General features: G+C 43.0%; 1 protein-coding gene across 2 annotated transcripts in view; it reads left to right on the forward strand.

Annotated features, from left to right (window-relative positions):
• Positions 1-15,209, forward strand: part of PDE6G (phosphodiesterase 6G) — a 53,216-nt gene extending 38,007 nt beyond the window's left edge. For both annotated transcript variants that reach the window (XM_075846842.1, XM_075846841.1), the window contains exons 2-4: positions 11,217-11,456; positions 12,723-12,763; positions 14,687-15,209. In XM_075846842.1, coding sequence (XP_075702957.1) covers positions 11,311-11,456; positions 12,723-12,763; positions 14,687-14,763 — 264 coding nt within the window. In that variant the 5' untranslated portion in view covers positions 11,217-11,310 and the 3' untranslated portion in view covers positions 14,764-15,209. The remainder of the gene's footprint in view (positions 1-11,216; positions 11,457-12,722; positions 12,764-14,686) is intronic.
• The last annotated feature ends 1,391 nt before the right edge of the window (positions 15,210-16,600 follow it).

The following is a 16,600-nucleotide window of genomic DNA, read 5'->3' on the forward strand; positions in this document are numbered from 1 at the left end:
ATCTATGATTTTATCCGGGCTCTACATGGCTGTGGGCCCTATGCGTGAGCATATTTAGGTTGGTTTCCGTTTTGTACCTGTAGAGGGAAGTAGAAAGACATTGGGAAAGGTTGTTGTCTTCCTTCTTTTGGCTAGGATCTTCAAGTTAGGGAATACGTCCATTAGATACGCTCATGTGAAAGAGTTCTTAATGTCGCCAGATATGGCCAGTTTCAGAAGGACCAAGCACCAGCCTTCAGGTCTATGGGTTCAACAGATATTACCACCCAACTGACTTAGACAGAGAGGAATGTTTTTGGTTAACTGCTACAGTTTGCACCATAATAATCTGGCGGTGGAACTATCTGGCTGAATTTCCTATTTCCACCGTTTTCTTGTGGGCTTAGGCAATCTGAATACGTATCTTGATAGAAGGATCTTGGGTGGTGGGAATGTATAACCTCCACTAGAGGTCTATGGCTGCCTTAAAACATAAACAAGCAAGATCATATGTTTCATATTTGGCGACCTTCATCTGTGGCTAAATGGTGTAGTATTTGTACCCTCCAAGGATACTTACCTTGACCCAACCACCTGAGGTATTGTTGTACCCATTGTCAGATAAAGGTCATCGGTCTATTGGGTACCCTATGATTTAAATTATGGACCATAACTAATGGTATACTTTCAACTATTTTGGCTCTTTGTATCATGGATAACCATGGGAACCAAAAAAATTATACCCAAAAATGGGGTAACACTGTGTTCCAGGGTTACATTTTGGATATGTTGAGGGTTCATAGTAGTGACATAGTGATCAACACAGAGTTTAAATAACTTTCCACTTACATTTATTAGCAAAATCTGATCAATAAAGGCATGAAGAGATGAAGACTAGGCCTCCTTGCCCCTCTATACCCTCAGCTCAGTACCTATTCAGGTTTTGAGTTGATGACCTATGTGATCTAAGACGGACGGGTTACTGGAGATGCACTATCTGACAACCCCAAATAAAGATTTGTCTCAGACTGCATTGGCAGTAGAGAAGGGGAATTTCAGTATGGCAGTAGTCCTTATCTCATCATGCTTTATCAATCATGCCTTTATAAAAATGAATTTAGATTTTTTTTTTTGGAAGAATAAGGATTTCTCCATACAGAGGACCTGTCTTACTTTGAACAATGATGGCGGTTGCCATCTATGACCTGGTACAAGGGAGTTTCCATGTTGTATCATGTCAATAGACAAGGGCCTTGCTAGGTTACCTATTGTCTCCGTACAAAGGAAATGCCATGTTGTCTATTGGCCTAGTACAAGGGAAATGCCATGTTGTCTATTGGTCCGGTACAAGAGAGTTGCCATGTTGTCTGTTGGCCCGGTACAAGGGAGTTGCCATGTTGTCTATTGGCCAGGTACAAGGGAGTTGCCATGTTGTCTATTGGCCAGGTACAAGGGAGTTGCCATGGTGTCTATTGGCCAGGTACAAGGGAGTTGCCAATTTGTCTATTGACCCGGTACAAGGGATTTGCCATGTTGTCTGTTGGTCATGTACAAGAGAGTTTCCATGTTGTCTATTGGCCAAATACAAGGGAGTTGCCATGTGGTCTATTGGCCAGGTACAAGCAAATTGCCATGTTATCTATTGGCCAGGTACAAGAGAGTTGCCATGTTGTCTATTGGCCAGATACAAGGGAGTTGCCATGTTGTCTATTGGCCAGGTAAAAGGGAGTTGCCATGTTGTCTATTGGCCAGGTACAAGGGAGTTGCCATGTTGTCTATTGGCCAGGTACAAGAGAGTTGCCATGTTGTCTATTGGCCAGGTACAAGGGATTTGCCATGTTATCTATTGGCCAGGTACAAGAGAGTTGCCATGTTGTCTGGTGGCCATGTACAAGAGAGTTTCCATGTTGTCTATTGGCCAAATACAAGGGAGTTGCCATGTGGTCTATTGGCCAGGTACAAGCAAATTGCCATGTTATCTATTGGCCAGGTACAAGAGAGTTGCCATGTTGTCTATTGGCCAGGTACAAGGGAGTTGCCATGTTGTCTATTGGCCAGGTACAAGGGAGTTGCCATGTTGTCTATTGGCCAGGTACAAGGGAGTTGCCATGTTGTCTATTGGCCAAATACAAGGGAGTTGCCATGTGGTCTATTGGCCAGGTACAAGCAAATTGCCATGTTATCTATTGGCCAGGTACAAGAGAGTTGCCATGTTGTCTATTGGCCAGGTACAAGGGAGTTGCCATGTTATCTATTGGCCAGGTACAAGGGAGTTGCCATGTTGTCTATTGGCCTAGTACAAGGGAAATGCCATGTTGTCTATTGGTCCGGTACAAGAGAGTTGCCATGTTGTCTGTTGGCCCGGTACAAGGGAGTTGCCATGTTGTCTATTGGCCAGGTACAAGGGAGTTGCCATGTTGTCTATTGGCCAGGTACAAGGGAGTTGCCATGGTGTCTATTGGCCAGGTACAAGGGAGTTGCCAATTTGTCTATTGACCCGGTACAAGGGATTTGCCATGTTGTCTGTTGGTCATGTACAAGAGAGTTTCCATGTTGTCTATTGGCCAAATACAAGGGAGTTGCCATGTGGTCTATTGGCCAGGTACAAGCAAATTGCCATGTTATCTATTGGCCAGGTACAAGAGAGTTGCCATGTTGTCTATTGGCCAGATACAAGGGAGTTGCCATGTTGTCTATTGGCCAGGTAAAAGGGAGTTGCCATGTTGTCTATTGGCCAGGTACAAGGGAGTTGCCATGTTGTCTATTGGCCAGGTACAAGAGAGTTGCCATGTTGTCTATTGGCCAGGTACAAGGGATTTGCCATGTTATCTATTGGCCAGGTACAAGAGAGTTGCCATGTTGTCTGGTGGCCATGTACAAGAGAGTTTCCATGTTGTCTATTGGCCAAATACAAGGGAGTTGCCATGTGGTCTATTGGCCAGGTACAAGCAAATTGCCATGTTATCTATTGGCCAGGTACAAGAGAGTTGCCATGTTGTCTATTGGCCAGGTACAAGGGAGTTGCCATGTTGTCTATTGGCCAGGTACAAGGGAGTTGCCATGTTGTCTATTGGCCAGGTACAAGGGAGTTGCCATGTTGTCTATTGGCCAGGTACAAGGGAGTTGCCATGTTGTCTATTGGCCAGGTACAAGGGAGTTGCCATGTTGTCTATTGGCCAAATACAAGGGAGTTGCCATGTGGTCTATTGGCCAGGTACAAGCAAATTGCCATGTTATCTATTGGCCAGGTACAAGAGAGTTGCCATGTTGTCTATTGGCCAGGTACAAGGGTGTTGCCATGTTGTCTATTGGCCAGGTACAAGGGAGTTGCCATGTTATCTATTGGCCAGGTACAAGGGAGTTGCCATGTTGTCTATTGGCCAGGTACAAGGGAGTTGCCATGTTGTCTATTGGCCAGGTACAAGGGAGTTGCCATGTTGTCCATTGGCCAGGTACAAGAGAGTTGCCATGTTGTCCATTGGCCAGGTACAAGAGAGTTGCCATGTTGTCTATTGGCCAGGTACAAGGGAGTTGCCATGTTGTCTATTGGCCAGGTACAAGGGAGTTGCCATGTTGTCTATTGGCCAGGTACAAGGGAGTTGCCATGTTGTCCATTGGCCAGGTACAAGAGAGTTGCCATGTTGTCCATTGGCCAGGTACAAGAGAGTTGCCATGTTGTCTATTGGCCAGGTACAAGGGAGTTGCCATGTTGTTTATTGACTCAGTACAAAAGAGTTGCCAAGTAGTCTGCTGGCATTGAAGAGACATGAGTTTCTACTTGACACACATAGCTTGTATAATGGTAGGTCGTTCCAGGCAGGTACACGAGACTACGGCTACACAATGCCAGGATAGGCTGAGATGTGCGTCACCCTTAAGCTGCTTGTACTGACGGTATTTTGCCTCCTCAGCAGAACGTCCTTCTAATCCTGTAACATCACATTTAGTCTATAGAAGGGCCAATGATTTTTGTAATGTGGGAGTGATATACATACACTAAGAAAATTACCCTAGACCCACTTCTCCAGAAATATCTCATCACCCTAATGCCCATCAATGTGTAATTTTGTCAAGGATCAGTCCATGCCCTAACATCAACCATTACATTGTGAATATTCTACATTAAGTTAAAGCTATGGCTGAACCATAACCACGAGCTCACACTGGTATTATGCAGAAGCCATTGGGTAATGTCACGGCCCATTGAGTTGTTGTGACTCCATGGACCTGAAATGCAGCATCATTCCAAAGAAGTCCATAGTACTAATTTTTTTTGGGGCGAAAAATTGATAGATCCTTCCGGCCTTTCTTCTGCTGGACCTCATAGGCCAGTTATGGTTGGAACCGGTTATGTCAGAGCCTTGGCCAAAACCAAGGGTTCACTGGTCTACTTGTGGGCTAATCCAACCCCTTTCTAGAGCTAGAAGCAGCTCTTGCCTGCAGCTATTAGAGAAGATGGAATTCCAAGTATGGTTCCTCCAACTATTAACTAAACAAACCCTAAAAGGACTTCTAAGAACGGCATAGTGTGAAGCATACAATCCTTTTAAGGTTATTTCTGAAGTAAGAAACAACAGCTGGTTAGATTTATTCTGATTGGCTGCTCACAAGTTCCGCCTAGTGGAGGGCAGCTTAGTGGTAGCATGGATTGGTAAGTGGTTAGCACTGCTTGGCCTTATTCACACTTGGATGTGTGTGCCTAAGCAAGGGAGGAGCCAGCCCAAAGGGGATTTCTGCTTTTTGTCCCAAGGGGGATGATATGAACTTTTGCCCAAAATTTGCACTTAAAGACCCAAGCATGGCTGTTTATGCCCTTTGCCAGACATCCTGGTACTAAATATCAATCATTTGAAACCATCATAATGGTCAATGAGGTCTACAGCAAGTCCACTAAGTCTTCAAACAATAATTACGGGTAAGAACCTACTTTCAGTTTCCAAGGAAGTCACCAAGGTCCAAAATGGGACCAGGAGATACTTTGTTGGATTCAAGTTCTGAAACAATATGGAAGCTTAGGCACAAAATAATTCATAAGGCTCAGTAGATAAAACCCCACTTTTGGATCATTCCTGCTGGGTAAAACCTTTGGTTTTATTGTTCGAATATCCTAATAGAACATTTGTTAAAAAGGACTGATTCTGGAATATACTATATATTGGTATGTAACAGTTTCCCTCCATAAACCTCAAGGTCTGGGGAGACCCAAACATATTGTACAGAAGTCCATAAAATGAAAAAAATATTTGAAGTCCAAGTGTTTGAGTAAAAAGATGAACCAGTGGTTAGATTTTCAGTGGAAATTGGCCTTCCGATATTGTCGACTTGATGGTCAGGTCTAAAGGGTTCATACAGAACTCAATTCACCAATGAGGTACAGAATTATTCCTTCCCCTGGAAACTTTCCAACACCTATGAAGCTTACTTTTCGGGTCAGTACACTTTTTGTATTCTTTATAACGCAACAAGTAAATGTTGTAAGGTCATACGGTCATCATTGACTGGCTCCGAACACCTCTGTGACACTTATGTGAGTAGTCGATCATATACCGGACATACTTCCTGCCACCATGGAGTTCACTATTTGGTGAAGGCAACTGTACTCACTAAACCCTAGAGTCTAATGGAAGGTAGAATGGGTGTTCTGTGATTCATCAAGGAAAACCTTTTATTTTCACCAAAAACAGTAAAAATATGGTCAACGACGTCATAGCTCACATTTATCTGGATTCACCGGATGGTCTGGAATAAGAAACATTGTTAAAACGTGTTTGAATGGGGTAGAGATGGCCCACGGTGGACAGCCAAGGAGATCATGACCTCAGAGAGGATGTGTCAACAATATCCATCTCAATTTACCATATCCATGTGTCCTCATGCCAAAAATGCATCACACCTTCAGACGTCCTATGGTAGAATAGCATAATCACCAGACCACCTTTCGTTGGGTTGGCTCTACTGTTCTTGTTTGTAGGACCTGGGAGATTGGATAGCCCTTCACAAAATGGGACAGAGCATGGGGTCAACTGGAGCTGGCACCCAAACCAACCAGAACAGCTTCCCGAATTGTATGTAGACCCTTGAACATTTTATGGCTTCAACCCCACAAGGAAGCCTGAGTGTTTGTAGGCACAAAAATAATTCCATACTCTGCTGGAGTTATGTCTAAGAATATATTCACATGACCTGTTCAACGCTGTTTAAGAGGATTACATGCGAAGGAAGGTAAATTATTTCATCAATGCTTGTCCCCCGTGAGGCAATGCTGTAAAACCTGCGCAATAACAGCTTAGGTTGTCTGGTTATTAGAAGCATCAACGTCAAGCAGAACATCAATATTAATAATAATTCCCTGTGGGTTCAGATGATATCACAGTACAGACCTGAGATGTCTTAGCCTGATCTGTCAGAGAAGGCCTCATCTCCATAATGTCAATTCTCCAAAAACAGATGGTTCCAGTCGCTTGTTGACAAAATGATAAAGCAGAAGATAAAGAAACCGTTTTAGATTTGTGAATGTGAACTTAGTCATTAAAAGCCACCAGCCCATCTCAACCCTTCCAAGTATGAGAACTTTATTTTTAGGTGACCTTCATGATGTTCTCCTAAGGGACTTTTGACTAACAGTAGAACCTAGGGAATAGTTTGCATGGTCTACCTTGAGGTAGAATGATTCAATGGGGATGTCCACTTTTGGACAAGTCCGTTTCGAATGATAGGAACCCCTTTCTGAAGAAGCTCATTGAGGTTCCTCTGCTCTAACATTTATGCAAAACTCAGACAGGACCTACTAAGCAAGACTTGCTTGTGCCACGAGGACATCCCATCCATTAGGTAAATGTGTCTTGAAGATACTTTAGAGAAGATGTTGTCCAAAACGTGGACAACCCCATTAAGCCAACTTCTGATTGAGTGCTGCAGCTTATGTAGCAGTTACTCCAGAGATGTCCATGCATTGTTCAAATGATTTGGCCCAGTGCAGTATTTAGGCAGTGAATAGAAAGATATTGAGCTCTTCTTACAACCATAGAAGGCCGATAAGGCCTAGACACATCTACAATCAACCAATCTTTTTTTGTATATGAAATTGTTTGAAACTCCTTAAAGAGATTCTCCGCTTTGAACAATCCCTACTTGTTTAAAGGGTCTCTTGACAATAAGCCAATCACAATGTGTCCCCTGCTGGGACCCCCAGTGATCAGCTGTAATCTGTGGGGAAACCTGTCATTAAGTGTTCAATTTCCCTGCAGCGCCACCACAGGAGAAATTAGGCATTACAGAGTGTCCATTTATATTAATGGGTTGTCTGTGTAATGCTGGACAGGACAGGTCCTCCAGAGCGAGGATGCTCTTTATAACCACTCCCCACTCTGGCCATGAGATGTGGATCCTAAACAGAGACCCCCTCCCCCCTATTAACTCAGAATTCCCTAATATGATATATGAAAATAGGTTTTCTAAACTGGACAACCCCTTTACAGTATTTTCTTCTGTTTCATGGAATATACTTTGTATTTCAATTCCTCACCATGTTAAAGATGTCTGCTTGCAAGCAGTGAATGAAAACATTCTAGTTTACATCAACAGACTAGAAACACTGTCCTGATCATGTCCAACTGACACAGGCACACGACTCATTGCAGTAGAGACCTCTGATATAGATGAACATGATCAGAACAGGTTCACGTTCACTGACAGCAAGCAGACATGTTTAAACCCAAAAGTATATTAAAATGTTCTACGGCATAAAATGATTAAGCTTTATTTACATTACCCTAAAAACCTCTTTAATTCCACATCTAAAAAGGAAATTTTCTTCATTGTATTGAATTATTTTTGAGTGGCCTTTCTCTTATACATCCAGCGCATAAACATATCACACAGATCCTAAATATAGTGTCCATAACCGGCTATGGGCCCATACTGTACGTCTGTGTGCCTTTTAAGGGTACTGACTGTTTTGTGTATAGAGTTCCTTTTCAGACCTATGTGTCTCCATGGTAACAGACTACAAACAAATTTTGTAGTCTGATCCTGCAGTCATGTAGAACTCCCTCTGACCCCTCTTTTTAACATAAAAAGAGCAGTAGTGGAATGGAAGATAGATGACATCAGAATACACATATGTTTGTAGTCTGCAACCATAGAGAAACCCCTAGGTATGCACAGGAGATGTATACACAAAACCCTAGGAGACCAAGTTGCATCTTAAAGTGACACTCCGGAGGTGCCTTCCCGTAAATTCTCACCTCATGGACATCTTACTAAAGGCCGCTACTGCAGTTTGCGTGTGCGCCCACATCCAAGGCAACAGTTGTCATGCCCGACCGTGAACCTGTATAAGGAATCACTCACCGTCTGTACGTACATGCACAGTGACTTATTCCCTATACAGGCTGCTGGACGGGTCAGGATAACTGCTTATTGGCACCTGTGCTCCCTGTTCTGATAACAACCTACAACTATTATCCTCCCATATGAATGACTTGCGATGATGTATCTATGACTTCTTCCGTGCTGCACCTGATCTCTGCACTGCTCTTCCTTTGTGAATCAGACAAACCTCTAACATCAACTTTTTACATTGCAGTTCTTGACTTTCACACCTTTGCCACATTACCAAACTCAACTCAACTCTGCTACATATATCTGACCCTCTTCTATTGCGTAGTTCTTTTGTAATAGACATTATACCTGTCCTTCAAGCTAATGCAAGGACCGCAGGCAAAAAACACAGCTTTTTTCTGCCTCCCATTCATTTCAATGGGAGGTCAGAGGCGGAAAGCGCGGTAAGAAAAGACGTGCCACTTTTTTTCCAGCAAGCGGCCAATAGCCGCCCAGGGAAAAAAAACGCCTCGGCCTCCCATTGAAATCACAGGGGGGCAATTTCAGCAGATTTTTGGCGCGAATTACAATGTGGTTTCTGCAAAATCAGTGCGGAAAAACAGTGTGAGCTGACCCTGACAGTGGGCCCCTTACCCACTGGTTTAAGCAATCGGTCTCACATCCCCGGTTATTGGAGGAGTGTGTGCGGTGCTTGAGTTTATCTCCCAATTATTTCTATGTATAGTGAGCCCTGTATAGTCCCCTAAATACTTCCTGTGTACAAGAATATAACTACTGTAATACTGCTTCCTATATACAAGAATATAACTACTATGATACTGCCTCCTATATACAAGAATATAACTACTATCATACTTCTCCCTATATACAAGAATATAACTACTATAATACTGCCCCTTTATGCAAGAATATAACTGCTCCTATATACAAGAATATAATTACTATAATACTGCCCCTATATACAAGAATATAACTACTGTAATACTGCTCCCTATATACAAGAATATAACTACTATAATACTACCCCTATATACAAGAATATAACTACTATAATACTGCCCCCTATATACAAGAATATAACTACTATAATACTGCCCCCTATGTACAAGAATATAACTACTATAATACTGCCCCTATATACAAGAATATAACTACTATAATACTGTCTGCTATGTACAAGATTATAACTACTATAATACTGCTCCTATATACAAGAATATAATTACTATAATACTGCCCCTATATACAAGAATATAACTACTGTAATACTACCCCTATATACAAGAATATAACTACTATAATACTGCCCCCTATGTACAAGAATATAACTACTATATAACTTCTCCTATATAGTACAAGAATATACCACCACCATGTCTACTGTAAGCATAAGGTTACAAACTGGAGTCGTCGAATACTACGGTCATAAAGCCGTGTGTAGAATGACAATTACACTTTTGAGAAGGTCCATTCATGTGCACTATCGCAGCTGTATTCCTGGACTTTCTCCTCTCTGCCTCCTCCAGTGTTTTCGCTCTCATTACATATCACATCCGGATAATTGCCTTTCACGTCCTTGGGTTAAGAGGATCAGACTTGAGCCGAGTTAATACACAGGTGAGCACAGATTAGAGTTTCTCTTCAAAATTGCACTAGAAAAAAAAAAGGGTCACTAAGGAGAGAAACAACAGGAAGGAATTATGATTGGTTGCCTTGGTTAGGGTCAAAATTAGGAACTTAGGGTTGCAAGAATGCAATGCCATCTGGGCCATGCAGTAGGGGGTCAATGCCAACCTTCGAGAACTTAACCAAATAGACCCTGAATCCATGAATTCTCATAACAGTGCGGCCTAAATTGAGTGATACAAGTAGAGGTAGGTTTTAAGGGTGATGTTGTTCCGTAAAGTGACCATTATTTTTGGTTCATTGCTCCTGTGTATTGCTCCTGGTCTCCACAATAGTCTCAAACCAAGATAGGGGAACCAGCCTGAGGGCCCTTCTCTACTACAACAAAGGTGGAAGAGCACAAGCGCTAGGCCTTCCAAGTTTGGTTGTGAAGAACATCACCAGAAGGCAGCTCTTATTGTGTTTCTGCTATGGGACCCATCTCATCTGAGCCTATAACTTCAAAAGTCCACATAAATTTAAATTTGGAATATTTGCTCTACTTCTGCTCCTCTAATGTTCTACAGCTTGTCAACATGTCAACCATGGGTTGAAGTGGTCACTATTTATCTTAGTGAAGACTATGAAGCTTTAAAACTGGACATACTTATTAGATAAAACTTGACGGAACATGCCAATTTTGGTGGAATCTAAATTTGTATGGGAGCCTCCCAACTGTCCCCCGACAGCGAAGAATGGGGCATGTTTGATTTCAACTTGCCCAATCCTTTGCTCCCGAGAAAGGCAACGGCTTATTCCCTCTTCCCATTGAGCTAAAAATGGGCACTATGGCCAGCTTTATGCATACGTATCATCATAGATAGATGGCAGACGCAGACAATTTCGATAGAATCAAACAAGGTCTTAGTCCACCATAAGCCCATATAGAAACCATATAGGAAGTCTGTCTACGTGGCTTGTACTAACAGGTCCTTGTGACATGGGATAGGGGTGTGTGTTGGTGTGGCCCATGGTTATTGTACTCCTGGCCAATAATAAGTATTGTGGGGCAAAATCTCAAGCAACCTTTTAAGGACAGCTATGGAAATAAGGCTCACATGTACAGGTACAAACCTGATGATGTCTCATACAGATGAGAGATAATGCATTGTCCATTATAGAAGTCCACTTTGTATATGGTCATCATACCCTGCATACTAATAACTTAGATTTTTTTTAGGAACGGTACTTCAGTCATTACATTTTTTCCCTATATTTGTTTCTTCCAGGTGGTTCTTCAAATCCTCCCTTCACCTGGCATCACCGAGATTTTTTCCACTTTGCCTGGGAGTCTACCGGAGCTAGAGAGGCTCAAAAACCGCCATGAATCTTGAGCCAGCAAAGGCAGAGATTAAATCTGCCACACGTGTGACTGGGGGACCTGCCACCCCAAGGAAAGGACCACCAAAATTCAAGCAGCGACAGACCAGACAGTTTAAAAGTAAACCCCCAAAGAAAGGAGTTCAGGGGTAAGAGAACATGGACCTAACGCCACAACTTATTGTCAACACCCACAAGGGCAGATATAGGATAGGACTATTTACTAAAGTCCAGTGTATAGGGTCATGTTCAAGAACCGCAGAGATCTTCAGACATGGGCATCAAAAATTCTTCAGGGCATTCCGACTTTTAAAGGGGAATGTAGTCTAATGATCCTTTGAAGGGGTTGTCGACTTTGGAAAATCCTTTTTTGTTAGAAGTGTACCTGATGAAAAGCAGATCACAAGGTGTCCCCTGCTGGGACCTTCAGCGATCAGCTCTTATCTGGGGAGGAATCCAGCAGCAAGTGTTTAATTTCCCTGCAGTGCCACCACAGGAGAAATTAAGCATTACATGGTTCCTATTGAGATTAATGGAGTGTTCATGTATTACATGGATCTGCCGGGTCCTCCAAAGCAAAAGACGCTCTTTCTAGTTATTATCAGCACTGGCTAATAGAAGATGGTCTTGATTGCGAGAACCCCCTCTATTAACACCGACATTCCTTAGAGGATATTTAAAGGTTTCTCTAAACTAGACACTGCTTTAAGAAATCTTTCATACTCACAATACAGGCCTCCCTCCGGGGGCGATACTGGGACAGAGTGGCAGGGGGGGGGGGGGTGTCATCAAGCCACTTTGGAGTGAATATTTATTTACAGGGATGGTGCCAGCAAACGGAAACTTTGCCCCGGGTGAAGCCTCTGCTCACTCCGAAGGTGACAGAAGTAAATTTTGTGGAGATCAGTCACATTCAGGTGACCGCTGGCAAATATTGAGGGCAGCTCTGGTAGGGGGGACAGGTAGGGGACTTCATATCTTCTTCCAGGGGTACTTTAAGGATTTTAGAACTGGAATACATCTATATGCATAGGCAGTAAAGTGATGTCCCTAATTTGGGTGTAAACACGTCCATTTTCCTTGGATCAACCCTCCTCTTATTGCTTACCTACTGTATGTTAGCAAGAAGAAGGGGCAGAGGTAGTGGAGTGGGACATGACTGCAGGATCAGACTACACAGGTTTTTTGTAGTCTGTAACCATGGAGACTCACGTCTACACAGGAGCTGTAAACACAAAACAGTAGGACATTTTTTTATATACTTTTTGCAAAGTTGCTTAATTTTTTGATGCATTGGAACAATACAAAAAGAAATTGTTCGAAAAGTGTACATACCATTTAAACTATAGGTTAACTATTCCATTCAATACAGCTTTATTTCTCCTCCCTAAAATACCTCCTTACTTCTCTGGTAGATTTGGCGACGACATCCCTGGAATGGAAGGTCTAGGAACAGGTAAAAAAAAAATCATTGCATTTTATTTATATTAATTCAAGGTGAAGGGGTTAAACACTGCCATTAAGAGAGAGGCTATGTGGTCTTCTATAAATAAAGCTTGATTATTCTAGTTCAGCAAGCAGAGATCTTGAAAATGTGGAGTTCCAAAACTTTTCATTATTTAATGGTCAAACAAATGGTCTCATCCAGGACATTCCCTTCCAGAACGGAGCTTGAGGTATTTTCCCGACAGTAGCCACTGTATGGAAAATGTATTATTACATGGCGGCCATTCATGGACCATTCGAGTTTGCGAGGGCAGAAGTTGCTCTTACAGAGGGGCTCTCGGTTCTGGCTCAAGAAAGGGTTCCCCGGCTGGGTACCCATATGGACAAGGGTTGTCCTCAGACAACCTCTTTACGCACCATCCATGTGGTCTTGATAGCCCAGTCAACCCAAAAAGATAGGCAGGTTGTCACTTTATGTAGATAGCGCTGTCTCTTGAGGTTTTTGGGTAAAGAATATCACCATGTACCAAGGGCCTACAGCTAGAGAGCAACTTCCAACATGTATTCCTATCCAAACGGAGCCTTGATGCAATGGTAGTGTTCCATAGGAACGTCTTTGAAATGCATTGGGTTGAGTGAATGGGGAGAACTCAATGCAACCACATGTTGACCTGATATTTGGCCCCACCAAATTCATCATACCCAGCAGAAGAGATTGGAGAACTGTTGAAAAAAAGTTTAGCTACTTGAAGTCTCATGAAGGTCACATCATGGGACTACAGCCATGCAATATGCTGTGGTCAGCAGGTCTGCCCATTCCATCCAACTTAATGAATCCAAATTAGGGAGCCTGAAGGTAAGGTGGCCTAGTAACACCAGACCCTCTGGACAATTTTTTTTAACGGTCGACAAGAGTTCAGCCTAATGATCAGTAAGATCAAGAAGGGGAAATTGAACGTGATGAGCACATACGTTTTAGGTTACTGTCAGACAGTACATGGGAGTCATCACTGGAGCCCGTGAGGTGAGTAAACCACTAGACACATTTACCCTTTTACTAACTAAGTCCACCAGGGAGCTGCCATTTACCCTTTCACTACCGTAGACCACCAAGGATGATAGCATGAACACTTTACTATCCTAGACCACCCGGGATTTTGGCATTAGGCCCTTCATTACTTTAGAACACAAGGCTTGTACACATTACCAATACCCTAGACCACCAGGGATCCTAACATTAACACTTTTTACTACCCTAGACCACCAAGAATGCTAGCATGAACACGTTTTACTTCCCTAGACCTCCAGGGATACTGGCATTAGGCCCTTCTTTACTTTAGTACGCCAGGCATGTACTGCTACCCTAGACCACCAACGACGCCAGCATGAACACTTTTTACTACCCTGGACCACCAGGGATGCTAGCATTAACACTTTTTACTAGCATTTGGCCCTTCATTAATTTAGAACGCCAGGCATGTAGACATTAACCACTACCCTAGACCACCAGGGCTATTACTGTAAACTTCATCACCCAGATAATATATGTTAACTAAGTCACCCTAGACCACCAGGGATATTACGAACCCCATCTCATTCCACCAGCAATATGCATACTAGTTACTTAATCCACACCCAGCTGCCAGGAAATAAAATGTATTAACCCTTAAGCTGAGCTTTAGTTGTCTTAGAAATATTCAGCTGGTATAGAGATAATCAATAAAAGCTTGTGGTGGTAGACCCTGCACCAATAAATGTAGAAGTGTGTTCTCAACTGAAGTAGAGAAGCCAAAAATTTTGTCTTGTCGGGGGGACCAGAAATTCTTTGGGGTGGCCCTGGTGGCCAGTCATCATTTAGCCAAAGTTCTTTAAGGACCCAATATAGTTTCCTATTTTTTTTCCTCACTTAATATCGATTGTTATCTCTTTTCAGACATCACCGTCATCTGCCCCTGGGAAGCCTTCAACCACTTGGAGCTGCACGAACTGGCCCAGTATGGCATCATCTAGAACCCCAGATGCCCCTGTTGCTCAAGCCTGTTTTTTTATTTGCTGGCTGGTCGGTACAGGGAGATGTAGTGTGTGTAGGAATCGGTACAGGACGAGGTCGCCCAACTCTGCTCCTCTGAGTTCTCGATGCTGAACTGCCGGCTTTCTCCCCTGGAAAAAAACAAAAACTTTAACACACTGCAACTGCCCCATCCAATAGAGATCTCGGTGATTTCCGCCATGTTGTACAATACATCCCAGGCATCCTGGGAGAATAATCACATAAATCTCCATCCATCAACTTTCATGAGATTTTCACCCTCTTTGTCCACATCGATGTTTCCCTTTTTGCCAATGTTTTTGTTATTTTTTATTTCTCCAGTTGCCCCCAAATTCCTAAAAAAACAGATAGTACAACTGCTACCTGTCCTAGTGTCAGAGCAGTGCGATAGCTACAACATACATTGTCTGGGATTAAATTATATTTTCTCCTCCTAACTTTTTGTCATATCTGTCCTCTTTGCTTTCCATTATGGGTCAGTCACCTTTGGAACATGCCCTTGAGGACAGAGCCCATTGGATGGGTTTGTACCATATAACATCCCTCTTCATATTTCAACTTTTTCATTAAAATTTCCATAGGTTTCGGGAGTCGTAAATATTTCTACCTTCCAAACGTCGGATTACTGAAGCAGGAAAATGTCCCTACTACTGTCTGCAGTAGGAGGCCGGACCAGGATAGCCCCGGCCTTTAGCTAAGGCCCACCCACTATCAATACTTAAAGGGCTTGCACAGAATTAAGGAAAAACAGCGCCACACCTGTCCATGGGTTGTATCTGGTATAGCAGCTCAGCTCGTTTGAAGCGAACAGGGCTGATTTGCAATACCACACACAACCTGTGGACAGTTGTGGTGCTGTTTTAAAAAAACAAAAACAAAACAGCCATGTTTTTCTAATTCTGTACAACCTATTTAACCAAAATGGAGGAAAAACAGTGCCACACTTGTCCATGGGCAATACCATCACCATTTTGTCTTACAGCTCAGCTTTATCACTTAAATGGGGCTAAGCTGCAATACCACATACAGCCCATGGACAAGTGTGGCGCTGTTTCTGGAATAAAAAAAAAAAAGTAGAGCAATATAATTGGAGTCACAGTCATTTCGCCAACAGCACTTTCATAGTTGAAGAACTTATTTGGATGGCTGCCTAGGAATAGGCTTTTCCCGCAGTAGGTGACATGGTCAAGTCTTCTGCTCCTGTGGAGATCTGGTGGCGTCACTCATGGAGCAGGAGGGATGGGGTCACCTGCAATTTGACGCATGCTGTATGTCACTGGTACAACATGGGTTGTCCTGTTTTTTTTTGGTCAATATTAAAAACTCACTATTTTGAGGAGAAAAAGGTGGGGACAATAGTGGTTGACATGGTCGACCTCCCATAAAGAAACTAATGGGTTACTGCTCTTAAAATGTGCCCATAGAGAGTATACAGGACTCGGCCAAACCCACGATTTCCGTGGAATTAGTCAACGATCTATGTGGATGGGGTCAACCTGACTCTCCCAACGGCAGATGTTGGAGGAAAGAAGGATCAGGCACATCATGTCTCTCGGCTCCCACATATACGTGCTCGGTCAGCTCAGTCAAGGGTGCGTGTTTATTTTAATGGGGACTGAGGACTAAACCGCTGGCAGACCCCCTCAAGCAGCAGCTTCTTCCCCTCTCCCTATTAAAATAAACATGTGCACATTGCTGAGCTAACCGAGCACTCCTATGGGGGAGTCGGGAGAAATGACATGTCGGCCGAATGCTCGTTTGGCTGACAGCTATTTCGGTGCATGACCACCCCGATTA

The sequence above is a fragment of the Rhinoderma darwinii genome, chromosome 13, assembly GCF_050947455.1.
Source record: "Rhinoderma darwinii isolate aRhiDar2 chromosome 13, aRhiDar2.hap1, whole genome shotgun sequence".
In the NCBI taxonomy this organism is placed as follows: domain Eukaryota; kingdom Metazoa; phylum Chordata; class Amphibia; order Anura; family Rhinodermatidae; genus Rhinoderma; species Rhinoderma darwinii.